At 38.1% G+C, this 26924-nt stretch overlaps 4 protein-coding genes, 3 long non-coding RNA genes and 1 other non-coding gene across 9 annotated transcripts in view; 5 read left to right on the top strand and 3 right to left on the bottom strand.

Moving 5' to 3' along the window:
- LOC145451538 (uncharacterized) overlaps positions 1–26924 on the top strand; it is a 232931-nt gene that overhangs the window by 103811 nt on the left and 102196 nt on the right. The gene's annotated exons all lie outside the window — the stretch shown is intronic.
- Positions 1–26924, top strand: part of LOC145451515 (RNA-binding protein RO60-like) — a 250536-nt gene that overhangs the window by 169371 nt on the left and 54241 nt on the right. The window lies entirely within an intron of this gene.
- LOC145451528 (uncharacterized) overlaps positions 1–26924 on the top strand; it is a 207447-nt gene that overhangs the window by 169468 nt on the left and 11055 nt on the right. The window lies entirely within an intron of this gene.
- On the top strand, positions 2444–7796 carry LOC145452412 (uncharacterized). Of its 2 annotated transcripts, none has more exons than XR_013919346.1 (2): positions 2444–4012; positions 7003–7796. It is a non-coding gene; the product is annotated as an uncharacterized LOC145452412 (long non-coding RNA). The 2 variants fall into 2 exon arrangements; XR_013919347.1 differs by lacking the exon at positions 2444–4012 and adding an exon at positions 5100–5226.
- On the bottom strand, positions 4716–8163 carry LOC145452411 (uncharacterized). Its single transcript, XR_013919345.1, has 2 exons — positions 7571–8163; positions 4716–7185 (listed from the first exon to the last, which is right to left on the bottom strand). It is a non-coding gene; the product is annotated as an uncharacterized LOC145452411 (long non-coding RNA).
- Trnal-uaa (transfer RNA leucine (anticodon UAA)) lies at positions 5472–5554 on the bottom strand. The gene has a single exon. It is a non-coding gene; the product is annotated as a tRNA-Leu (tRNA).
- LOC145451704 (uncharacterized) lies at positions 23525–24263 on the bottom strand. The gene has a single exon (XM_080329916.1). It carries the CDS (start codon positions 24176–24178, stop codon positions 23648–23650), a length of 531 nt encoding a protein of 176 aa, XP_080186042.1. The 5' UTR covers positions 24179–24263; the 3' UTR covers positions 23525–23647.
- On the top strand, positions 24621–26905 carry LOC145451522 (solute carrier family 35 member F3-like). The gene has a single exon (XM_080329734.1). It carries the CDS (start codon positions 25242–25244, stop codon positions 26463–26465), a length of 1224 nt encoding a protein of 407 aa, XP_080185860.1. The 5' UTR covers positions 24621–25241; the 3' UTR covers positions 26466–26905.

The raw sequence follows: 26924 nt of genomic DNA, 5'->3' as shown, positions 1-26924 counted from the left end.
AATACTCTAGACTACTTTATCGGTACTTTACAGTTACAGTTTTAGATAAAATTTGTCCCTTTCACCTATAATTACAACTCCTCGCTATCTAAACATGTTTAGAATATATTATTTGCGATGATACGAACCCGTGAAGTACTCAAGTTGCTTTTCGTAGGATATAGATGAAACTGACAACACTCACCAAGACCAGTGATCCACTGAAAAAAGTAAATTGTAGCAGTAAAGTCCCACTAAAGTACAAGAAGTAATGATTTCCTAGTTAGTTAAAAAGTAAGTATTGAGGTATAGTTTGGTCGAAAAAGCGAAAAACTCTGAAATAGAAGTAGATGCAGTGTAAATAGGTAATCACTTCATTAAGTATAGCGCAAGCAGGCCAAACCTATACTTAAGTACTGCAAATGTACAAGTACTTCGCTATGTTCTCCTTCCACGTAAAAAGTGACTAGGTTTTAGAGTACTTTATCGGTACTCGACAGTTTCAGTGCTAGATAAAATTTGGTAAGACTTTAAATTTTAAAGTAGTTTGAGCTTACGTTTGTATCACCTTGACAAGTAACATTATCAGACATGAAAATGATACTATCACCGAATATAGAAGTTAACACGCGTCAATGTGTTTCGGAATTCACGAGAAATTGCTTACTAAGAGAAGTATATTGTTGTATACACAATAGTGGAGAGAATATTTAAAATGTAGTAAGCAGGCCGATGGGTATTCGTTTAGTTGTATAGGCATAAAAAACATTCCCGCGCGCTCTTAAACAAAACACTTCCTAACCCTACCACCTAATACTAAGACGCGCGCGGGAATGTTTTTTATGCCTATACAACTAAACGAATACCCATCGGCCTGCTTACTACATTTTAAATATTCTCTCCACTATTGTGTATACAACAATATACTTCTCTTAGTAAGCAATTTCTCGTGAATTCCGAAACACATTGACGCGTGTTAACTTCTATATTCGGTGATAGTATCATTTTCATGTCTGATAATGTTACTTGTCAAGGTGATACAAACGTAAGCTCAAACTACTTTAAAATTTAAAGTCTTACCAAATTTTATCTAGCACTGAAACTGTCGAGTACCGATAAAGTACTCTAAAACCTAGTCACTTTTTACGTGGAAGGAGAACATAGCGAAGTACTTGTACATTTGCAGTACTTAAGTATAGGTTTGGCCTGCTTGCGCTATACTTAATGAAGTGATTACCTATTTACACTGCATCTACTTCTATTTCAGAGTTTTTCGCTTTTTCGACCAAACTATACCTCAATACTTACTTTTTAACTAACTAGGAAATCATTACTTCTTGTACTTTAGTGGGACTTTACTGCTACAATTTACTTTTTTCAGTGGATCACTGGTCTTGGTGAGTGTTGTCAGTTTCATCTATATCCTACGAAAAGCAACTTGAGTACTTCACGGGTTCGTATCATCGCAAATAATATATTCTAAACATGTTTAGATAGCGAGGAGTTGTAATTATAGGTGAAAGGGACAAATTTTATCTAAAACTGTAACTGTAAAGTACCGATAAAGTAGTCTAGAGTATTTTTATGTTTATTCAGCTCAACGAATATCTTCATTTGGCCTGCTTACTACATTTTAAAGATTTTCAACGCTAGAAAAATCGCTGTAACATGATAAGTATATTATAATTAATCTTATCAGCGCGGCATAGTACATTCGAGTAAATTCATTAAATTAGCTTATGTTTATGAAATTATTTGGTTTCCGAATTCTATCTAAAACTGAAACCGACGAGTATCGGTAAAAGCAGTCTTAAACCGTAGACACTTATTACGTGGAGGGAGGCGATAGCGAAGTACTCGTGCATTTTGTACTACTCAAGTATAGGTTTAGCTGCTTGCACTAAACTTAATCAAGTGATTAACTATTTACACTGCATCTACTTCTATTTCAGAGTATTCAGTTTTCAGGTAAACTATACCTGCAATACTTACTTTTTAACTCACTCGGAAATCATCACGTCTTGTACTTTACTAGAAATTTACTGCTACTAAATGTTGAAATGTACTGTTTTCAGTGGTCTTGATGAGTTGTGCTAGTTTCATCTATATCCTACGACGCATTTTCTCGAGTGGGATGTTATAGGAAGCAAGACGAATCATTGTAAAAGTGTTGAAACTTAATTACATATGTAATTCCATCACTAAAGTTGATCACGCATAGGTACGTGCTACGCTCCCGCAAACAGATTCACGCGAAGTTGGTATAGAACTGCGCTAGTTTTAAAGGTGTTACATCATGAAATGTCTGACGAAATTTGGTATGGTGCATTGTTATTATGTCCTACAACCGCGTATCAACGTTCAAGGTGAGAATTTAATGTTTAGCGTGCTAATTCTGTTATTAAAATTGGCTATGTATGGGTATATGCTATGTTCACGAAAAAACAGATATGCGTAAAAGTTGGTATTCGACTGCGATAGTTTCAAAGGTGTTCCATCATTAGATGTGTGATGAAATTTAGCATGGTGAATTGCCATAATGTCCTATAACTACGTATCAAGTTTCGAGTTGGGATTCAATGTTAAGCATGGTAATTCCGTTATTAAAGTTGGCTATGTATGGGTAGGCTACGTGCTATACGCTCCCACAAAACATATGTACGCAAAAAGTCGATGTAGAGCCGCGTTAGTTTTAAAGTTGTTCCATCATGAAATGTGTGATGGGATTTGGTATGGTGCATTGTGATAATCTCCTATAACCGCGTACCAACTTTCAAGGTGGGAATTCAATGTTTAACACGGTAATTCTGCTATTAAAATTGACTATGTATAGGTATATGCTATGTTCACGCAAAACAGATATGCGTAAAAGTCGGTATTCGACTGCGTTAGTTTTAAAGGTGTTCCATCATTAGATGTGTGATGAAATTTAGCATGGTGCATTGCCATAATGTTCTACAACTACGTATCAAGTTTCGAGTTGGGATTCAATGTTAAGCATGGTAATTCCGTTGTTAAAGTTAACTATGTATAGGTACGTGCTATACGCCCCCACGCAAAACAGATGTACGCAAAAAGTCGATGTAGAACCGCGTTAGTTTTAAAGTTGTTCCATTATGAAATGCGTGAGGAAATTTGGTATGCTGCATAATCACAATGTCCTACAACTACGTACCAAGTTTCAAGGTGAGGAGTCACATATTAGCATGATAATTCTGTTATTAAATCTGACTATGTATATGTACACGCTGCCGAAAACAGATTCAGGCAAAAGTTGCTATAGAACTGCGTTAGTTTTAAAGTTGTTCCATCATGAAATGTGTGATGAAATTTGGTATGCAGCATAATCACAATGCCCTGGAGCTCATTTAGATACGTTTTTTTAATTTAGTTATACATTCTAGTTGTTTTGATGTAAGGAGAAAATCATTCGATAACTCGATACAGCTACTTTAACACGCGTTGATGTAACTTTCCTCATTTGTATGCATGCATAGCCTACGCGAAATTGGTTACCGATTTTTTCGATTAGTTTATATTCCGTCTTTTATTTAAAACTGAAACTGTTAAGTATTACTTAAAGTGTTATAAAATGTGAAAAAGTGTACAAGTAGAATTATTATTATGTCATGAACAAGTAGTTTACAAATTCATACGATTTCTCTTGTTGCGTTCCGGGATATAATGTAATTTTTCGCTCTTTTTTATTTTTTATTTTTTCAATAAAATTAGTATTCATTTTACAAAAAACGTCGTGTAAAGATAAAGTACTTGCAAAATTTGACATGGTGCATTGTCATAATGTCTTACAACTGCGTACCGAGTTTCAAGGTAGGGAGTCGAATATTAACATGGTAATTCCGTTAATAAAATTGACTATGTTTAGGTACGTGCTACGCTACGGAAAAACAGATTTAGCCAAAAGTCTGTATAGAACTGCGTTGGTTTTGAAGGTGTTACATCATGAAATGTCTGACGAAATTTGGTATGGTGCATTGTTATTATGTCCTACAACTGCGTACCAACGTTCAAGGTGAGAATTTAATGTTTAGCATGCTAATTCTGTTATTAAAATTGACTATGTATGGGTATATGCTATGTTCACGAAAAACAGATATGCGTAAAAGTCGGTATTCGACTGCGATAGTTTCAAAGGTGTTCCATCATTAGATGTGTGATGAAATTTAGCATGGTGCATAGCCATAATGCCCTACAACTACGTATCAAGTTTAGAGTTGGGATTCAATGCATGGTAATTCCGTTATTAAAGTTGGCTATGTATGGGTACGTGCTATACGCTCCCGCAAAACAGATGTACGCAAAAAGTTGATGTAGAGTCGCGTTAGTTTTAAAGTTGTTCCATCATGAAATGTCTGATGGGATTTGGTATGGTGCATTTTTATAATGTCCTATAACCGCGTACCAACTTTCAAGATGGGAATTCAATGTTTAACACGGTAATTCTGCTATTAAAATTGACTATGTATAGGTATATGCTAAGTTCACGCAAACAGATACGCGTAAAAGTCGGTATTCGACTGCGTTAGTTTTAAAGGTGTTCCATCATTAGATGTGTGATGAAATTTAGCATGGTGCATTGCCATAATGTCCTACATCTACGTATCAAGTTTAGAGTTGGGATTCAATGTTAAGCATGGTAATTCAGTTATTAAAGTTGACTATGTATAGGTACGTGCTATACGCTCCCGCAAAAACAGATGCACGCAAAAACCGAATTTTTCGATTAGTTTATATTCCGTATTTTATTTAAAACTAAAACTGTTAAGTACTACTTAAGGTGTTATAAAATGTGAAAAAGTGCAAATAGCGGAGACGTTTGGAGACTGCGTTTAGGACAGTTCGATGTCGCTCGAATATTTCATCCAAAATTGAGAGTATCTGGAAAACTTTTGGATATGTGAGGTCACAAACATAATAGAGAAGATCCAGCACCATCTCAAATGGTGTCGCTTCATTGTGAGACGATCCCTTTATGCGGAAGCCATTCGCCACGATCCATGACTGCAGGTCGCCATTTTCATGGTGCGCTAGTATGAGATGTCGAGGACTCAGCTTTGTGGCCGTTAATTGGACTGGATAGGCCTGGAATTGAAAGAAATATGTTAAGTAAAATTATATTGCCAATAATCCATGTGTGAATTGAAAGCACAATATTTGGCAATGAAAAATAGCAAATTTGCTCTCTCAAGCATTGGCCATCGTTTTGTTTTTGAAAGATGTCGCGATGTGGGTATAATATTTTCTAAAACTCAAACTAGGACGAAATCATGAATGTGTGGGACTTATGATAAACATATATTGTGCGCATACAAATTTGTTACAAGAACTATGATATTACTGTATTTGCACGAATTACAAATGCGCTATCGTAAATTAGTATATGCTACACAATTTCGCGGTCCAGAATGACTTATGGCCATGAAAAAATAGCGAAAAATTTGAATCCAAAAAATCCTAATCCCCATAAGACGTACTGGGTGTGGGGTTCGAACCCACGTGAACACCTGTTCATTGAAGCTTAAGTTCAACGCCTTAACCACTCGGCCAACCCAGTTCCATTGTAACGATATCTCGAATCGTGGGTATAAATAATTTTTAAAAAACCCAAATATGCCGCATCCAAACTTCGTACATTTTTTAGATTAGTTTTTTCGTTTCTATATGCTTTAAAAGACTCATTCAGACCTCGAACCTACGTGAACACTTGTTCATTTGAACTTAAGTCCAACGCCAAAAGCTCTACTTTACAAAATTTTCGGAGTACCGACTTTTTTGGGTAAATTCTGTGATGCGCTTAATTACTAACTATGAAAGCAAGCAGTGTTTGGGGTATTTGATCAACATGGAAATTCGTCCACTTTGCTTTTAGGTTATGCTGAAAACATGAGTTACTTAACAACATTTCGACTCATAGGTGTGGATAATTTAAAGTACATAGTATTAAAGTCATTAATGCATCGGTCGCATGGAAATTCGTCCACTTTGCTTTTAGGTTATGCTGAAAACATGAGTTACTTAACAACATTTCGACTCATAGGTGTGGATAATTTAAAGTACATAGTATTAAAGTCATTAATGCATCGGTCGCAAATAAATCATCAGTTGCACTGCAAGTTGAACATAAGTCGTACGGATGGCACTAAAAATAACTGTGTATCGTTTTGCACGCACACATACTGCGGTGTTGCGATATAGTCCTGATACGATTGTCCAAGTTCTGAAAGCTGGAAAAGATACTCTCATATTATTTGATTGCGATTTCAATCCCACAGAATCTCAAGTTATTCGTAGTCAATGGAATGGTACCTCTATCATAGATGTAGAGGGAAAAGAGATCTTCCGATTTGTTGGTATCGTTAATATTCAACGCAAATCGGGCTTCATGATTGTGCGGGGGATCCCATTGTTGAATTTGAATTGATCAGCGTGTCGCTGTACATGATGCACTATATCGAAAGCATTAATGCTAGTTGAATATTGTCGAATGGTTGTCTGTAATGTTAGTTGCATACAAGAGTCTCGGTGATCTAAGCTCAAGATTTACGTACGCATGCTTGATTTGTTTCCATAGCCCCGACATTGGGGATCACTTGTATGGGTCTAAAGAAAATAAGTCGTAAAATGTGTAAACTGTAGAAAGCGTAACTGCGAAGTTTAGATTAATGAAAAATATAGTGATTGAAAATAGATCACCGGATTATAGTTTACAGAAAACTCCACAATTCTATGTGACGTCCTTACATGCTAACAACCTTCGAACTATTCGCCGCCTCATAAACACTTGAGTAGGCCTACATTTGATGCGTGTGGAGAAAACCTAGCTAAATTTTCATATGCATTTAGTTTCCAGCTCTGAAAGCAAGCTTGGTCTATGATCAATAGCAACTTTTGCGTAAACTCCGTTCTATTTCACTTCATACCTACACAAGTCTATTCGAATAATTCGATGTATAATTGAACTTTACTCTGCATGATCATTAGGGCTTCTATTTTTTGTTGCAGGGCAACTTTGTTGTAGCCGAAAGTGGTATTATCTAGCAACAAGGTTTAAATGACTCGCCTCCGGCGTTTATTGACCGTATTACCCGTATTCTCGTCATGCAAAAATTATGCATGTATTAGTACGAAGCTCAGATGCAGCAAAGTGTGTGAGACTGCCTGTGCGTTGTTGTTCCTAATCCCGACCTTCCGCTCGTATCGTATATACTACAAGCCAGTGATCGCTACATCAACAAGAATCGAGCGAAAGCGCTGTTTCACGCCGTCTTGCATCGGTCACGATTAGTTTAATTTTCAACTAACTTGTTGTCTGTCGTTATATTCATTAGACTCGCTTTCATGCGGCTAATTTGTCCCTATCATTATGACGTCGGTGATCGCGTACCTGCGGCAAAGGTGTTCGTTTAATTATAGCAACGAGAACCGGCTCCCTGCGGCTATTCCGTTGGCATTTTAGTGGCGAGTTAAATACCCTTATACTCGACATGCAAACATTATACAGGTAGCGGTTATACTGCGAGCTGATGAATTCGTCATCTATTCGCCTAGCGTAGTTGTTCATAATCCCGACCTTCCGCTCGTATCGTATATACTACAAGCCAGTGATCGCTACATCAAACAAAACGGTCAGATCGAACGCAAGAACTCGGATCGCAGTGTCGGACGGCAGCAAAGCGGTGTACCTCGAAACATCAACCGATCTGGAGGATTTCAGCTAGTGAATCGACGCAATAACGATCAACGATATCATTGATATGCTCTTTTTTCGAAATAAAATGAACTCGTACACTAAACAATGCTATTTCAAGGAGACTGAGTAAAGTGACAATGTAAGTTTTGACGCGGCAATCATAAGTCGTGAAATGTGGAAACTGCAGAAGCCGTAACTTGTACACATAAAATCAAGTTTAAAAAATATGTATGGATGATATTAGTCCTAAATACACATAATACAATATCTGAGAAAAGTATCAAGATGCGGCAATCAATGCAGCGATGATATAGCAATGGATGGATGATGTGGCACTATAGGCGTGGCGCTTGATGATGTGACACAGATGACGTAGCAGATGAATGTACCCTTAGGGTATGAAAATGGGCGTGGCAATTAGGATGACGTGGCGCTCTCTGATTGGCGGGCGCCAATTTCAGGTACCCTCACTACTAACCGGTCCACCAAGTCTTCACAAGGAGCACTATAATTTTTATAAAGCTCACTTTGACTCGGCTTTTTACGTAACTTTTGTGGTGTTGAATAAAAATACTTTCATTATCCCCGAAAGACCCGCTCGAACGTCCGTATCACCTTTTTCTCGTCATTTATGTCGATTTTCAGTTGACCCTGTCCGTTACCCTTGCTGTAAAAGCTGTAAAGGAAGACGAGTTGCTAAAAAGAATGACATTTAGGCGTCCTCGGAGGACATTTTCAATTTCCTTTTATAGGAGGACAAATCCTGGTAACCCTAGCTGAACCTCTAAAGTCGTTAAGACGAATTCATTCACTCGGTACACTCAATAGCATTGAATACACGTCGATAATAATTGGTTAGTGATTATCAATACCTTCGAGAACGCCACCGACATAACATAAACCTAGTGAGCCCTCAAGATTACCGGACCCCGATCTGACACACCAACATCGCCTATCGACACATGCGTCATTCATTTTCATCACTAGTCGTTTTATGTTATCCACTATTTCTTTCCACCCATACTCTTATTTACATTACATAGGACGAGTTGGGTGTCAGATTCCAAAGACTACTCCAAGCCGTTCGGCACCATACTGTCTTCTCATTGTACCGCAGTCTTGTGATGTTTTGAAATGAATAATAAACTGAACCACTGCTAGCGTAACAAGATTGTCATGCACCCTAATTTCGTACTGGTAAAACCGCATGCACATTTATGGTGTAACGATAGGGTTACCATGCGTCCTCTTTTTTGACTTTCTTGAAAGTGTCCTTGGAGGACGCCCAAATGTCCTCTTTTTTGAGATTTTGTCGTCTTTTTGAGAATTTTGGTTAAATATAGGGCAAAATTCGACTGAGATACAGCAAATCAGCACTGAAGTAAGGCTCCGGCGGCTATTTCGGGAGCTGAGCCGGAAAGCTGGCCTTCTTTTATTAGTCAACCAACAAATAATGTGAAAGAAAAACCGTAATTCGGGGTTTGAACCGGAAAGTTGGCCATTCTTTTAGTCAACCGACCACGAAGTGGGAGAAATTTACCCATTTGTTCAGGATTTTCCTCCGATATTGCATGCCGGAAAATTTTGAGAAAGTGTCCTCTTAGCAGATTTCCAAAATAGGGTAACCCTATGTAATGACAGTGTAGGCCTAGTGCGCCGCTGAAACCATAGTGCAGGACACTACGGTAAAACCAGACTGGCGCGTACTGTACAGGTAGGCTACACCGGTTTAATGGCACTGGTACACTACAGAGCACGGCTGCCACCCACAGACAAGTCGACAACACGTAATGCGTTACGACGGAAACGAATGTTTATCAAAGTTCATGAAAGTAGTTAGTATGATCGGTCGTGATTCGCCATTGTTTCTTATGGCGGGGTCGCATGCTAACGCGAAAACCGGGGGTGGCATGCTAACGTTTTCGTCTTATGGCGGGGGTGGCATGCTAACGTTCCAGTTATAGGGTGATGAAGTGGTGTTTCGGCTCCTCTCGGTGGCATGATAGCGTTACGGAGATAGGGATCGGTCGCATGCTAATGTTTCAGGTATAGGCTCCGGTTGCATGATAGCGTTACAGAGATAGGGATCGGTCGCATGCTAACGTTTTCGGATATAGGTGGTGGCGGTAAGTCGTACTCTCGGGTATTTAGTTTGCCACAAAGCCGGCGCAGACGGCGATTCGAATATCAACAATAGTCGCGTTCGCAAACTAACACTTCAAAAAGATGTGAAATATTTCTAAAATCCTACGATCACTCACAAGATACCACTTCCGGCATATCGATCTATCACTCAATACACAACCAAAGTTGAATTGTAATTGAATGCGTAAATTTATCACCTCGACATCAAAATTCGAAAACAACAACTTGATGCTTTATGTTCTCACTCTAATTTCATGATAAGTGTAATAAGTGTCGAATAACAGATACACCACCGGCGAGACTTGAATACCAACAAATTGTCACTTATTTCTATTCTAGCCATAATCCTTTGTGAAGTTAACGCTTATTCAAAAAGGTGTGAAATATTTGCAAAACCCCGCGATCACTGACAAGATAATGTCTCGGACATAACCATCTTTCACGACTTGGTGTCATAACCATACCGATCGCTCACGCGGTGAAATTTTAGTAATCAGTTTGTCACAGAACTTGATTTCGCTGGTAAGATTTAACAAGTAACGAATAACAGACCGCCAGTGTCGGTAACTTGAATAGCGACAAATTGTCACTTATTTCCGCTCTAACCCTAATCCTCTGTGAAGTGAACGCTTATTCAAAAGGGTGTGATATAATTTTAAAATCCAACGACCACTCACCGGATAATGCTTCAGACATAGCAATCCCTCATGTCCGCTCACAAGGTAATATTTCGGTAATTAGTTTGTCCCAGAACCGTCGCAGACGGTGATTCGAAAACCAACAATTTGACACTTTCTGGTGGTCGCTATATGTTTTGACACTTCGAACAGTGGCTGACTTTAGTTGCGCGATAAGAATTATGAGAATATTCAACCAATGTATCAATTTGCCAACTCGAAATGAAACTTACTACACAAACCAAGTTGATTCGTATCTGAATGTGTTAATTCGGTACAATTCTAATTATTTTGAGAAATCTTTTCGTGATCTTTTGATTCGACCATTACTGACACCGACTTTCAGCCACATCGAATTATTCGCACATTCCACGCCGCTGTTTTCACACTTATAGAATCAATACCAACTATAATTCTACAAGAATCAAGAATCACAAGTATGTGCATTATACAGTTATTGTCTTTATCAACATGAAATCAAACTCTTAACAAAAACACGCATCTTATCACTCGTCAACTCTATCATGAAAATCCTTGAATCCTTATTATCAAAAAATGTTATAGCGCGGGGTCGGAATCCATTCGTGGGATGTACTAAAGGTAAATCCAGATAATCCAGAATGAAATATTTGGACTTGACATAGTCCGAATTGAAATAGATTGACAAACATTACTACCAACTTTCAACCCAACCATAGTTAGAGATTATACGCATATTGATTTGAAACAAGTAATGAAACCTTACAACGCTATTCACAGTTTTCCGTTTGTCAAATAGAGTTTCAGTAATTACTATCGCTATATTTTAATGTGTTACTACACACAATCAAGTCAATCAATGAAATAGCACCTGTTGTAAATATTTCTTACTTGACAACCACTTGTGCATAACACGATCGAGTTGCAATGCGATGAGTTGAATCGGAATATTTCAACCTACTTTGTCATATCGCGATTTGAAGTAGGATTGCCAGACAGGTTGGGTAAACTTTCACTCCACTGCGTTTCAGATTAATTTATTCACACGATCACCATCTCGCTGTCTTCACACTTACACAATCGCGTACTGTTCCCACTCGCAACTTCGGTACGATATTTCAACTTGTCGCAATAACTGATTATTCACATGTTGATTTGAAACAAAAGAAACCTTGAACAAGTTATCTGGGTATTTTTTGTCACAATTGAGTTAATGGAAATAGTATTACACCTCGAAATTTTAACATCTTACCATACTCAAAAGAGTCAATCATGAAAACCTTGTCAACTAAATCCGTTTGTAACTTACCAGACCAACTAGACAGTACCCGTACAGAAAGAAGACAAGATTACGCGAGTACATACAATCGCTACAAACTAAAATCCATAGCAAGTTCGGTTGTAGTCATATACCGCCAAATCGTTTTTTTTGTTCAACTGTAAAAGTCGTTACTATTCTGTAAGATAAAGTAATTACTACTCGGTATATTTTATAAACCAAAGTAAATACTACTCGGTGTGTGGTTTGACATTAACATATTACATTTGAGTATACGAGATTTGAATGTCTGACCAACGTAGTTGAGAATTCATTTCTTGCAATCGAACGCACGCGTTATATTGAAAATGTTCACGATGTAAACATATGAATTGACACATTGATTTTGACATATGAGATTTTGTAATAGTCGATCATGACTTGATTATTAAATTATGACATTATTAGACCAGGGTTGTGTTGAAGGTTATTACGATACCAACAAACTTTTCAGAAACATTGTTATTAGCATATCGATTTGTGAAACTAGATTAACATGTCTGAAATGTTTTGATTGGGAAGATTAAGCCGTGTTCGTAAAAACCACGCAGCGTATTGTGGATATCAGGAAATATTTTACAAATGTAATTGTCTCCACTAACCAAGACTAAAGATGAAACACCAATTTTCTTTGTTGAACAATATCCGGTACAATACTTTATCATCGTAATCTGCGGTGAGAATTGAAACACTTTCGCACATTACCCGGTGTCAAGATATCACACTAGGTGAATTGACATACCACCGCTTGATTAATACCTAATCCGTTCGCACCATTTCACATACTTTGATCATTACAAAAGTAAATTGGAATATGTTTGCTAGATGCATTCAATTCAGTTAGAAATGTCTGGTACACAACAATCGTAATATCAAAAAAGTACTTGCTACACTGTTATTTGCTACAAAAAAGTACTTGCTACACTGTTATTTGCTAAACGTGTTTTGCATTGTTGTTCATTTGTAGTATTGATTGTTCTTGAACCCTCAAATAATAATTCCCGACATGAAACCAAGTCGCTGAAAGTCGTTACCATCACGAAGATACAATGTGTACGATGTTTATCAAATGTGTCCTACCTGGCCAACAGAAAACAATTTTGACTCACTCGAAATGAAACCAATGTGATGGTCTCCATTCGATATTTTGTTTGTGTCAAATACTTTGCAATGAACACATTAGCGTGGTTGAGCTTTACATCATCAAGCTGTTATTTGTAAATCAAGATTTCGGTAAACTTGTAAATGTATCGTTTAACTAACCGACATTTAGTGATCGGGGATTATACCAAACGATACACATCCAGCTCCGAAATACTGCATTGATCTTAATTTCCATCATCGTGATAATCGAAGTACATTTCTTTCGAATTCGTAACAACCGGTGTTTCTACGACACGATAAATTTTTGACAAGTTTGCTTAGAAGATTGGTTGCATATCGCGAAAAATAATATACCACTCATATTGATACTGTTACTCCATTGATCGATATTTTCAAACGAGTAAAATTTATTACTTGAGTTTCTCCGCTTAATGTAAATGAAAACTCAGCCGTCTTTTAACAACAAACAATGATAAAAAAGTAGGCAATCAAACACAACACTTTGTACGACACTAATTATTGTTCCACACATCTCATTTCATACTAAGTGTATACGAAAGATATTCATGACACATGAAAATATTCGCTCATGCTACGAACATACGCAATGATTGGTGGTGCTTTCAAACTGTTTCGATATCACAAGAACTTTATTGTCTGAATGGGTGTTCATGTACCTTAATAATCAAATAGTTCAACACAGAGCTAGTACTAACAGAAACATCAGAGAGTTGTTTACACAAAAGTTTGTATGTGTACAGTATGCGAATACCATGTGTAAGTCCAGCACAATTGCAGTATCCATCCGAGTTTAGTCAACACAAATTTATTACAACGGAGCCACGTAAACTTTCGTGAAAGAAAAGCATACTCACTTCCAGAGGGTTATGTCAACACCATAGCAGTAAATCAGCTACTCCAACAACAAAGTACATATGTTTCTAGCCACGGTCCTTACATCTTTCACATAGATCAATCTACTTTGCTAACGAAAAGTGCTGAGTCATCACATGATCGCTCTCACAACAAAACAGCTAGTAGATATTATCATTCAAAATATTCCTAACCCTTTACACACCAGTGACAAATCATACAACGAATATGCTTTGCGGGTCGAATTGTTGTTCAGTGTCAAGTCTACCTGTTGAAACGTACATTAAAACAACACAGTCACAATTCAATTAAAACCACGAATCTATTTTCATTTCGTCACATACAGAAAAATAAATTTTCTTTCTCCAACACATACTTGTAACCAATCGCTTTCATTAAACACACAACTTCCTAAAAGTATTTACTTTCTACAACATAGACATTCCGATGTAGTCAAGAAATATTTTTATTAATCAAAATCATCGATTTCTGTTCACGGCGTTAGTGTGTGCATGTCATACCCGTGGGCCCCGTATTAAAATGGACACGACACGACTGAATGTAAGGGGGGGTAGAAGTCTATCACATCGATTTACATGTGGTCTTCGCTACGGTTTCAAAAAACGAATCATCTATTTTGCATTGGTCGAGACCGAGCGAACCAGTTACATGTATTCGCGGTAATGATTTTGCTTGTCATATGCGAATGATAGGATTGCTACTCCGACAAATCAACATACAACAATCTTCTGACGATCATAATAGCAATTTCATTTTCCGCCCCTTCATAATTGTATACACACGAAAAGTAAATTGTACAACTCGGTAACTACATTTAACAAGACCAATCACACAACTAGCGTTGAACACAAGATACCTACCCAAGTAAAAATATCATTCTGGTTTCGACAACTGACGTTTACCTGTGTAAAATTATCATTTTCACTTGGAGGTCCACCGTTACCTAACTAAAATACCATTGTCCTTTGAAGATTTATCGTTTACCCAATGTAACAAACCCCTTTTCACTTGGAAATCTATTTTTGCTCTGGATAACAAACCCCTTTTCACTTGGAAATCTATTTTTGCCCTGGATAACACACCTTTCTCACTTGGAAATATATTTTTTCCCAGAGTAAGAAACCTTTTTCACTTGGAAATCTATTTTTTCCCTGGGTAACAAACCTTTTTCACTTGGAAATATATTTTTTCCCAGAGTAAGAAACCTTTTTCACTTGGAAATCTATTTTTTCCCTGGGTAACAAACCTTTTTCACTTGGAAATATATTTTTTCCCCGGGTAACAAACCTTTTTCGCTTGGTGATCCGTCGTTTACCTGAGTAAAAATATCATTTTCCTTTGGGGATCCGGCGTTTACCCAGTGTAACAATACATTTTCTCTTGGTCATCTAGCTTTTCCTAGAGTAACAAAACCATTTTCATTTTGAAATCTGACAAACACACCTGATAATTTGGTATTTGTTGTATTGACGATAGTTTGAAATAGATTACAACGAACAGTGACGGAAATATACACGGACTACCGGTTTCAGAGTATACCTCCATCAGTCGTATCACATCAATATCATCAGTTAACCACATACAATATGCTCTTGTACACAGAAATGCATGTTTTGGAAAATTGGACAATAGACTTCGATAGTTCTGTGATGTCCGGGTTCGTGCTTTGGATTTTCCAGAGTCAAAATGTCTGAATAAAACACCTCCTTGACGATGGTTGGTATGGGGATAACGGTGTTCGGAAAACGGTTGGATTTATGTCACCCATCGCGATAACAATTCCAGGTCGAGTTTTCCTCCCGCATGTTTACTATATTGTGTCTTTATTGGTCATGTATGTCTCGACATTCAGTTTGAAATCGGAAACCCTGATAAAGTATGTAACCGGATCCGGATATCAACTCTGAATCGATAAACCAATGAACAATATTCAAAGTAAACATGTTACACCCTGTGTTTCCACGAAAAAATACCATCCAGACATACGTCGCGCTTGTTTGCCCACATCAATATACGCGTAAATGGAGGTGTGTGACATTGCATGCAATGTGTTGGTATACAAACATCGATCCACAGACAATATCATAGCCGGTAGTTTTGATGTAGATCGAATGTCATCACACCCGATAACAATACCAATAAGCCACATTGCAATGACTCTGAGTCCGCGCTATTACATCGATATTTCGACACCGTTCACTGATTTACTCGATGGTGTTATCGTGTTGTAACATTACAAGATACTCATGGCCCTATCTCCGGACAGACGTCCCAGATCAATTGGATACATGGGTCAATATCCATCGTGTTGTCGACACCGAAGTTTTCTGCTGAGACTACAGCGTTTGATCTAGTACGGGTGCTCGAAATGATTGCGATCAGTCTTTCAGTCACGATGAATGTATGTCGCTACTCCCACATAACGACTCCAGATAAATATCGTGAGCAGTGATTCTGCAAATATCGTGCTGATACTGTGATCCAATAAGGTGTGTTTCAGTGGAATGAAGACTGCAATCGTATACCACAATAGAAATCATAAAACACATCATCGTAAGGGTCCAGTTCGTCCGGTAACATTTCGAAACGGTCATCGCCACAATAGATCGAGGTTGCGCTCGTCATATCGGAGCATTTTGAAACTGTCATCACCACAAGGCTATTGACGTCGATTCTGTTGGTCATGTCAATCCGTTTCACAATCCACCGTTTTTCAACTCCCCGCACCATAGTGTTACGACACACAGACAAGAAGCGTCCTGGAAATAATAAAACACGGAAAGCACACTTTGGTGTTATTTGACATGGATTTTACACCTGAAGAACCTCTCATTCGAGCGATACATTGGAACGACGCTTGTATTATTGACGTAGAAGGAACAGAAATGTATCGATTTATTGGTTTCGTACATATCCAACAAAAACCAGGGTATGTGATTGTGCGTGGTTCGCATATTCGACTGTGAACGCTCTATTGGTATATGCTGTATAGTTCACTTTCACCGTCGTGCGAATAACCCATGTTACGGTTCGATGTTTGTGTGTCTGTATGTCACGCTTCAGATTGACTCAGAGTCATTGCAATGTGGCTTATTGGTATTGTTATCGGGTGTGATGACATTCGATCTACATCAAAACTACCGGCTATGATATTGTCTGTGGATCGATGTTTGTATACCAACACATTGCATGCAATGTCACACACCTCCATTTACGCGTATACTGATGTGGGCAAACAAGCGCGACGTATGTCTGGATGGTATTTTTTCGTGGAAACACAGGGTGTAACATGTTTACTTTGAATATTGTTCATTGGTTTATCGATTCAGAGTTGATATCCGGATCCGGTTACATACTTTATCAGGGTTTCCGATTTCAAACTGAATGTCGAGACATACATGACCAATAAAGACACAATATAGTAAACATGCGGGAGGAAAACTCGACCTGGAATTGCTATCGCGATGGGTGACATAAATCCAACCGTTTTCCGAACACCGTTATCCCCATACCAACCATCGTCAAGGAGGTGTTTTATTCAGACATTGTGACTCTGGAAAATCCAAAGCACGAACCCGGACATCACAGAACTATCGAAGACTATTGTCCAATTTTCCAAAACATGCATTTCTGTGTGCAAGAGCATATTGTATGTGGTTAACTGATGATATTGATGTGATACGACTGATGGAGGTATACTCTGAAACCGGTAGTCCGTGTATATTTCCGTCACTGTTCGTTGTAATCTATTTCAAACTATCGTCAATACAACAAATACCAAATTATCAGGTGTGTTTGTCAGATTTCAAAATGAAAATGGTTTTGTTACTCTAGGAAAAGCTAGATGACCAAGAGAAAATGTATTGTTACACTGGGTAAACGCCGGATCCCCAAAGGAAAATGATATTTTTACTCAGGTAAACGACGGATCACCAAGCGAAAAAGGTTTGTTACCCGGAGAAAAAATATATTTCCAAGTGAAAAAGGTTTGTTACCCAGAGAAAAAATAGATTTCCAAGTGAAAAAGGTTTCTTACTCTGGGAAAAAATATATTTCCAAGTGAAAAAGGTTTGTTACCCAGGAAAAAAATAGATTTCCAAGTGAAAAAGGTTTCTTACTCTGGGAAAAAATATATTTCCAAGTGAAAAAGGTTTGTTACCCAGAGAAAAAGTATATTTGCAAGTGAAAAAGGTGTGTTATCCAGGGCAAAAATAGATTTCCAAGTGAAAAGGGGTTTGTTATCCAGGGCAAAAATAGATTTCCAAGTGAAAAGGGGGTTTGTTACATTGGGTAAACGATAAATCTTCAAAGGACAATGGTATTTTAGTTAGGTAACGGTGGACCTCCAAGTGAAAATGATAATTTTACATAGGTAAACGTCAGTTGTCCAAACCAGAATGGTATTTTTATTTGGGTAGGTATCTTGTGTTCAACGCTGGTTGTGTGATTTGTCTTGTTAAATGTAGTTACCGAGTTGTACAATATACTTTTCGTGTGTATACAATTATGAAGGGGCGGAAAATGAAATTGCTATTATGATCGTCAGAAGATTGTTGTATGTTGATTTGTCGGAGTAGCAATCCTATCATTCGCATATGACAAGCAAAATCATTACCGCGAATACATGTAACTGGTTCGCTCGGTCTCGACCAATGCAAAATAGATGATTCGTTTTTTGAAACCGTGGCGAAGACCACATGTAAATTGATGTGATAGACTTCTACCCCCCCTTACATTCAGTCGTGTCGTGTCCATTTTAATACGGGGCCCACGGGTATGACATGCACACACTAACGCCGTGAACAGAAATCGATGATTTTGATTAATAAAAATATTTCTTGACTACATCGGAATGTCTATGTTGTAGAAAGTAAATACTTTTAGGAAGTTGTGTGTTTAATGAAAGCGATTGGTTACAAGTATGTGTTGGAGAAAGAAAATTTATTTTTCTGTATGTGACGAAATGAAAATAGATTCGTGGTTTTAATTGAATTGTGACTGTGTTGTTTTAATGTACGTTTCAACAGGTAGACTTGACACTGAACAACAATTCGACCCGCAAAGCATATTCGTTGTATGATTTGTCACTGGTGTGTAAAGGGTTAGGAATATTTTGAATGATAATATCTACTAGCTGTTTTGTTGTGAGAGCGATCATGTGATGACTCAGCACTTTTCGTTAGCAAAGTAGATTGATCTATGTGAAAGATGTAAGGACCGTGGCTAGAAACATATGTACTTTGTTGTTGGAGTAGCTGATTTACTGCTATGGTGTTGACATAACCCTCTGGAAGTGAGTATGCTTTTCTTTCACGAAAGTTTACGTGGCTCCGTTGTAATAAATTTGTGTTGACTAAACTCGGATGGATACTGCAATTGTGCTGGACTTACACATGGTATTCGCATACTGTACACATACAAACTTTTGTGTAAACAACTCTCTGATGTTTCTGTTAGTACTAGCTCTGTGTTGAACTATTTGATTATTAAGGTACATGAACACCCATTCAGACAATAAAGTTCTTGTGATATCGAAACAGTTTGAAAGCACCACCAATCATTGCGTATGTTCGTAGCATGAGCGAATATTTTCATGTGTCATGAATATCTTTCGTATACACTTAGTATGAAATGAGATGTGTGGAACAATAATTAGTGTCGTACAAAGTGTTGTGTTTGATTGCCTACTTTTTTATCATTGTTTGTTGTTAAAAGACGGCTGAGTTTTCATTTACATTAAGCGGAGAAACTCAAGTAATAAATTTTACTCGTTTGAAAATATCGATCAATGGAGTAACAGTATCAATATGAGTGGTATATTATTTTTCGCGATATGCAACCAATCTTCTAAGCAAACTTGTCAAAAATTTATCGTGTCGTAGAAACACCGGTTGTTACGAATTCGAAAGAAATGTACTTCGATTATCACGATGATGGAAATTAAGATCAATGCAGTATTTCGGAGCTGGATGTGTATCGTTTGGTATAATCCCCGATCACTAAATGTCGGTTAGTTAAACGATACATTTACAAGTTTACCGAAATCTTGATTTACAAATAACAGCTTGATGATGTAAAGCTCAACCACGCTAATGTGTTCATTGCAAAGTATTTGACACAAACAAAATATCGAATGGAGACCATCACATTGGTTTCATTTCGAGTGAGTCAAAATTGTTTTCTGTTGGCCAGGTAGGACACATTTGATAAACATCGTACACATTGTATCTTCGTGATGGTAACGACTTTCAGCGACTTGGTTTCATGTCGGGAATTATTATTTGAGGGTTCAAGAACAATCAATACTACAAATGAACAACAATGCAAAACACGTTTAGCAAATAACAGTGTAGCAAGTACTTTTTTGTAGCAAATAACAGTGTAGCAAGTACTTTTTTGATATTACGATTGTTGTGTACCAGACATTTCTAACTGAATTGAATGCATCTAGCAAACATATTCCAATTTACTTTTGTAATGATCAAAGTATGTGAAATGGTGCGAACGGATTAGGTATTAATCAAGCGGTGGTATGTCAATTCACCTAGTGTGATATCTTGACACCGGGTAATGTGCGAAAGTGTTTCAATTCTCACCGCAGATTACGATGATAAAGTATTGTACCGGATATTGTTCAACAAAGAAAATTGGTGTTTCATCTTTAGTCTTGGTTAGTGGAGACAATTACATTTGTAAAATATTTCCTGATATCCACAATACGCTGCGTGGTTTTTACGAACACGGCTTAATCTTCCCAATCAAAACATTTCAGACATGTTAATCTAGTTTCACAAATCGATATGCTAATAACAATGTTTCTGAAAAGTTTGTTGGTATCGTAATAACCTTCAACACAACCCTGGTCTAATAATGTCATAATTTAATAATCAAGTCATGATCGACTATTACAAAATCTCATATGTCAAAATCAATGTGTCAATTCATATGTTTACATCGTGAACATTTTCAATATAACGCGTGCGTTCGATTGCAAGAAATGAATTCTCAACTACGTTGGTCAGACATTCAAATCTCGTATACTCAAATGTAATATGTTAATGTCAAACCACACACCGAGTAGTATTTACTTTGGTTTATAAAATATACCGAGTAGTAATTACTTTATCTTACAGAATAGTAACGACTTTTACAGTTGAACAAAAAAAAACGATTTGGCGGTATATGACTACAACCGAACTTGCTATGGATTTTAGTTTGTAGCGATTGTATGTACTCGCGTAATCTTGTCTTCTTTCTGTACGGGTACTGTCTAGTTGGTCTGGTAAGTTACAAACGGATTTAGTTGACAAGGTTTTCATGATTGACTCTTTTGAGTATGGTAAGATGTTAAAATTTCGAGGTGTAATACTATTTCCATTAACTCAATTGTGACAAAAAATACCCAGATAACTTGTTCAAGGTTTCTTTTGTTTCAAATCAACATGTGAATAATCAGTTATTGCGACAAGTTGAAATATCGTACCGAAGTTGCGAGTGGGAACAGTACGCGATTGTGTAAGTGTGAAGACAGCGAGATGGTGATCGTGTGAATAAATTAATCTGAAACGCAGTGGAGTGAAAGTTTACCCAACCTGTCTGGCAATCCTACTTCAAATCGCGATATGACAAAGTAGGTTGAAATATTCCGATTCAACTCATCGCATTGCAACTCGATCGTGTTATGCACAAGTGGTTGTCAAGTAAGAAATATTTACAACAGGTGCTATTTCATTGATTGACTTGATTGTGTGTAGTAACACATTAAAATATAGCGATAGTAATTACTGAAACTCTATTTGACAAACGGAAAACTGTGAATAGCGTTGTAAGGTTTCATTACTTGTTTCAAATCAATATGCGTATAATCTCTAACTATGGTTGGGTTGAAAGTTGGTAGTAATGTTTGTCAATCTATTTCAATTCGGACTATGTCAAGTCCAAATATTTCATTCTGGATTATCTGGATTTACCTTTAGTACATCCCACGAATGGATTCCGACCCCGCGCTATAACATTTTTTGATAATAAGGATTCAAGGATTTTCATGATAGAGTTGACGAGTGATAAGATGCGTGTTTTTGTTAAGAGTTTGATTTCATGTTGATAAAGACAATAACTGTATAATGCACATACTTGTGATTCTTGATTCTTGTAGAATTATAGTTGGTATTGATTCTATAAGTGTGAAAACAGCGGCGTGGAATGTGCGAATAATTCGATGTGGCTGAAAGTCGGTGTCAGTAATGGTCGAATCAAAAGATCACGAAAAGATTTCTCAAAATAATTAGAATTGTACCGAATTAACACATTCAGATACGAATCAACTTGGTTTGTGTAGTAAGTTTCATTTCGAGTTGGCAAATTGATACATTGGTTGAATATTCTCATAATTCTTATCGCGCAACTAAAGTCAGCCACTGTTCGAAGTGTCAAAACATATAGCGACCACCAGAAAGTGTCAAATTGTTGGTTTTCGAATCACCGTCTGCGACGGTTCTGGGACAAACTAATTACCGAAATATTACCTTGTGAGCGGACATGAGGGATTGCTATGTCTGAAGCATTATCCGGTGAGTGGTCGTTGGATTTTAAAATTATATCACACCCTTTTGAATAAGCGTTCACTTCACAGAGGATTAGGGTTAGAGCGGAAATAAGTGACAATTTGTCGCTATTCAAGTTACCGACACTGGCGGTCTGTTATTCGTTACTTGTTAAATCTTACCAGCGAAATCAAGTTCTGTGACAAACTGATTACTAAAATTTCACCGCGTGAGCGATCGGTATGGTTATGACACCAAGTCGTGAAAGATGGTTATGTCCGAGACATTATCTTGTCAGTGATCGCGGGGTTTTGCAAATATTTCACACCTTTTTGAATAAGCGTTAACTTCACAAAGGATTATGGCTAGAATAGAAATAAGTGACAATTTGTTGGTATTCAAGTCTCGCCGGTGGTGTATCTGTTATTCGACACTTATTACACTTATCATGAAATTAGAGTGAGAACATAAAGCATCAAGTTGTTGTTTTCGAATTTTGATGTCGAGGTGATAAATTTACGCATTCAATTACAATTCAACTTTGGTTGTGTATTGAGTGATAGATCGATATGCCGGAAGTGGTATCTTGTGAGTGATCGTAGGATTTTAGAAATATTTCACATCTTTTTGAAGTGTTAGTTTGCGAACGCGACTATTGTTGATATTCGAATCGCCGTCTGCGCCGGCTTTGTGGCAAACTAAATACCCGAGAGTACGACTTACCGCCACCACCTATATCCGAAAACGTTAGCATGCGACCGATCCCTATCTCTGTAACGCTATCATGCAACCGGAGCCTATACCTGAAACATTAGCATGCGACCGATCCCTATCTCCGTAACGCTATCATGCCACCGAGAGGAGCCGAAACACCACTTCATCACCCTATAACTGGAACGTTAGCATGCCACCCCCGCCATAAGACGAAAACGTTAGCATGCCACCCCCGGTTTTCGCGTTAGCATGCGACCCCGCCATAAGAAACAATGGCGAATCACGACCGATCATACTAACTACTCATGAATATGGTGCAATTACAGTTCAATTTTAAAAAACACCCTCCCTGAAAACCACACATTACTGTCTTTCCCGAAATTCCACTATGATTACGCCGACTTCAATCACTATTTCACTCCACTAGACGTGATCCATACCACGAGACTTAAAGACGGAATAATGCACGATGGAACACTGTATTGGAAAAACATCATGGTTTTTAACTAGTTGCAATTTAGTAGATAACAAAGAACGGAAGAAAGCGACGTGATCTGACCGCTACGTAGTCCGCCTTTAACAGCTACATCCTGTGCAAATAATACAAATCTTCTTCCACTTCATCGATCTGATCCTGCAGTTCTTTTTCGCGGTTGATTTTCGCAATTTGATTTAGTTCCAAGGATTCGCCGTCTTGCAGGCGCTTCTTCAAAGTCAGCGTTTGGGTCATCTTCTTTTGCAATTTGCGCAATTTCTTTTCCTGTAACGCAATCTGCTCCATCGACGGAGCTGATGTCGGCTGGCGCTGCTCCGATAGAATAGTATCCTCACTTCCCTTATGACTCTGCGCCTTAGCCGCGGATTTGCGTTGTATATCTTGACGCAAATCGATCATGAACTGTTCCAGTTCTGATTCAGGGATATTTGGCTTCGTTCCGGCCGCAAAGTCCTGAAGAATCCAAATACGATGCCGCAAGTCTTTGACTTTATCATTCTCTTTAGCACTTTTCGCCTTTTCAAATTCCGCCATGTATTCTTGCAGTAAATCGCGAGCATCAAAACTGAACAGTGTACCATCTTCGGTCTTTCCTTCTTGCTTGGTAAAAGTCTCCATTCCTGAATACGCGTAATTACGCAGCCACTTCTGCTTTGATTATAATGAAATGATGCCGGGAGCTCGTCTGGTTGTTGCAAAACGCCACCATTCAACCAGAACATGCACAATCATGTTGCCAGATGATATCTCACATTTGGATTTCTTATTATTGGTTTATTTTTTGAAAAACCCTCATCAAGTTCGAGAGTTCAAGAAGCACATTTATTTGGTATCCCAGATTGTGTTTGCGGTGTTCAATTCAGTGTTATGGGCGATTATCTACGAATTAATTGGCTTTCTTATAGAAGATATGTCAATATTTTGGCATGCCGGTCTGGGAAACCGAATATGTCATGCGGAACGATTGCTCACTTGCATTTTACTATTGTACCGGGAGGTTAGTCAGTCCGAGTTCTCTGACAAGTCATTTATTCTAATATAATCGATTCATAAACAGGGGGTGGAAACGACGCCCACCTCGGCCTAACTCGAGATTGTGAATAGAGGCGTGCAGCCTTGCAGATTGCATCCATGTTTTGTTGATAAGTTGAGCTCAGTCAGAGTTCAGAAGTGATCACTGGCCGAAGTAGTAACCGTTGATACTCAAGTAGAATCTAGAAGTAGAAGGAATGCCGTAAATTACAGATAGCCGTAGCGATTTCCAAGTAATTGTTCTACAGACCTAGTTTTTTTTTAGTAAAAAACTCAAACACGGCACTTGAGATAGAAATGTATTGTGTGCACTGTGCGGTAACGTCTCCGATTCGGCGATAACTGCTTAACGGGGACGCTGTAATGTTTAGGTTCCAGAATCTCTCCTGTCTATGAACGGTTGCTAGCACACCATAAGAGATCACGCGGATGATAACTAGCATGTAGGCCGGCGAAGTGTTGTCATTGGTGATACATCCAAAAACAGCCATGACGCCTGCATATATCGGCACAGTTACATGTGCGGATTTTAATACCCGTCACGTCGAATGTCTCCAACAATATCACTCCGGGTCGAGGTTAACAAATGTATTGTTTCTCTTTGATTCTTCAATAGGAACAACAATATATAGAGTGCTTGTATTACCAAATGGAAAACACCACTCTTCATCAAGACGAAGGTTGCTTGTCCGAAGCAACAAAATTAACCAATGCAGAACTTGTTGATTCTTCGGCACATCACGATATGGAGCAAAACTCGACCAGCAGAGATGCATCTACATCTGAACACACGAAAAAAAGCATCATCGGTTGTGTGATAGTTATCTTTCTGGCACTATCGTGGGTGGGCGCTCAGCAGTTCGCTCAAGCGGCTGTACGACTTCACAAGTTCGACGCGCCTTACTTCATGACTTGGTTCTCCACTTGCTGGATGCTGCTTTGTTTTCCTGGATACTTACTTTTCGTGGCGTTAGTCGAGATAAACTTTGATCGGTTCCTCAATCACGTGAAGCAAGCAAGGAACATATTCGGGCTGCACCCTGTAACTGTCGTTGAATTCTTCAAAATAATACTGACACTTAACATCATATGGCTCACTGTTAATTACCTGTACATTTACGGTCTCAAGTTTATAGCAGCTAGCGATGCGTCTGCTATTATGGTTTCAAATGTGGCGTTTGTGTATTTATTATCATTATGTGTACTTGGAGAGAAGTTATATGTGATTAGAGTCGCGGCTACTGCTCTTTGCATCGGAGGAGTTGTATTATTTGGTTACGCTGAGGGCTTTAAAGGAAGTGACAACATGATAATCGGAGTCGCCATGATTATTGCATCTGCCTTTGGAGCTGCTGTGTATAAAGTCACTTTTAAAAAAGTAATCAATGAAGGTACTTTGGGACAGGTTTCGCTCTTTTTGACATTGTTAGGTGTTGCGAATGTTACGATTATGTGGAGCGTCAATGTTATACTACACGTTACCGATGTTGAAGGGTTTTCATGCGAGGATATTCCGTGGAGATCCGTGATATTATCCTCGATTTTAGGATTGGTGTTCAATTTTTTGGTTAATTTCGGGATTGCGTACACATATCCGTTGTTTATTTCGATCGCCATGATGGTAGGAATACCTATCAATGTAACGGTCGATGTGCTATTTCATGGGGAGGTATTTACGGTGCTGAGAATTATCGCCACTCTGCTTGTCTTTGCTGGGTTCGCATTGACTCTGTTTCCAGACACTTGGAACGATCCAATCCATACGGCAATCCGTTGCAAGACTGCTGAAACGCACAGCAGCCGTAATCCCGAGGAAGAAGACTTTATTGCCAACGACATGACAGATAATGACCCTGAAAATCAGAGCTATTGAGAAAATGATATGTGCGTGAATAGCAATTTGGCAGCTAAGTTTCTAGAACTGTGATTACTAAACCTGGTATTTCTCCGTCAAATTTTAATAAATTGTTCCGATCAAATTTACTTCAGTTAGATCAAGTTATATCAATCTGTGAAATCAGGCTTATATTCTATACCGTTAGTAAACACTTTTATTCTTTTCATGTGCCGTGTAAAACCCTTTATTATGCTTTCTAGGCTTAACATTGATTAGGACTTCTCTAATTTTTGTGTGAGAGTGATTCCGTTCAACGGTAATTGTATTTTGTATTTTATCGTTTAGGCCTACCATATTTATTGCGCCACGAAGCATACACAATTGTGTACTGTATTTAAAACATCTGTCTGAACATCCGTCTCCATACTCTACCTAGTGGAATCAGGTTTCAAAAAGACGTTTTCATTTTTCTACAGCTATTATCATCAGTTCTTC

This window comes from Botryllus schlosseri, chromosome 12 (genome assembly GCF_051294905.1).
Source record: "Botryllus schlosseri isolate E-star chromosome 12, Bs_hap1, whole genome shotgun sequence".
NCBI classification, from domain to species: Eukaryota; Metazoa; Chordata; class Ascidiacea; order Stolidobranchia; family Styelidae; genus Botryllus; species Botryllus schlosseri.
Note: the sequence above shows the minus strand (reverse complement) of the source record. Positions and strands in the feature narration are given on the sequence as shown.

What these genes read in the sequence shown, in the direction of transcription:
- LOC145451704 (XM_080329916.1), bottom strand. Translation starts at nt 24,178, where the DNA reads ATGGAGACTTTTACCAAGCAAGAAGGAAAGACCGAAGATGGTACACTG.
- LOC145451522 (XM_080329734.1), top strand. Translation starts at nt 25,242, where the DNA reads ATGGAAAACACCACTCTTCATCAAGACGAAGGTTGCTTGTCCGAAGCA.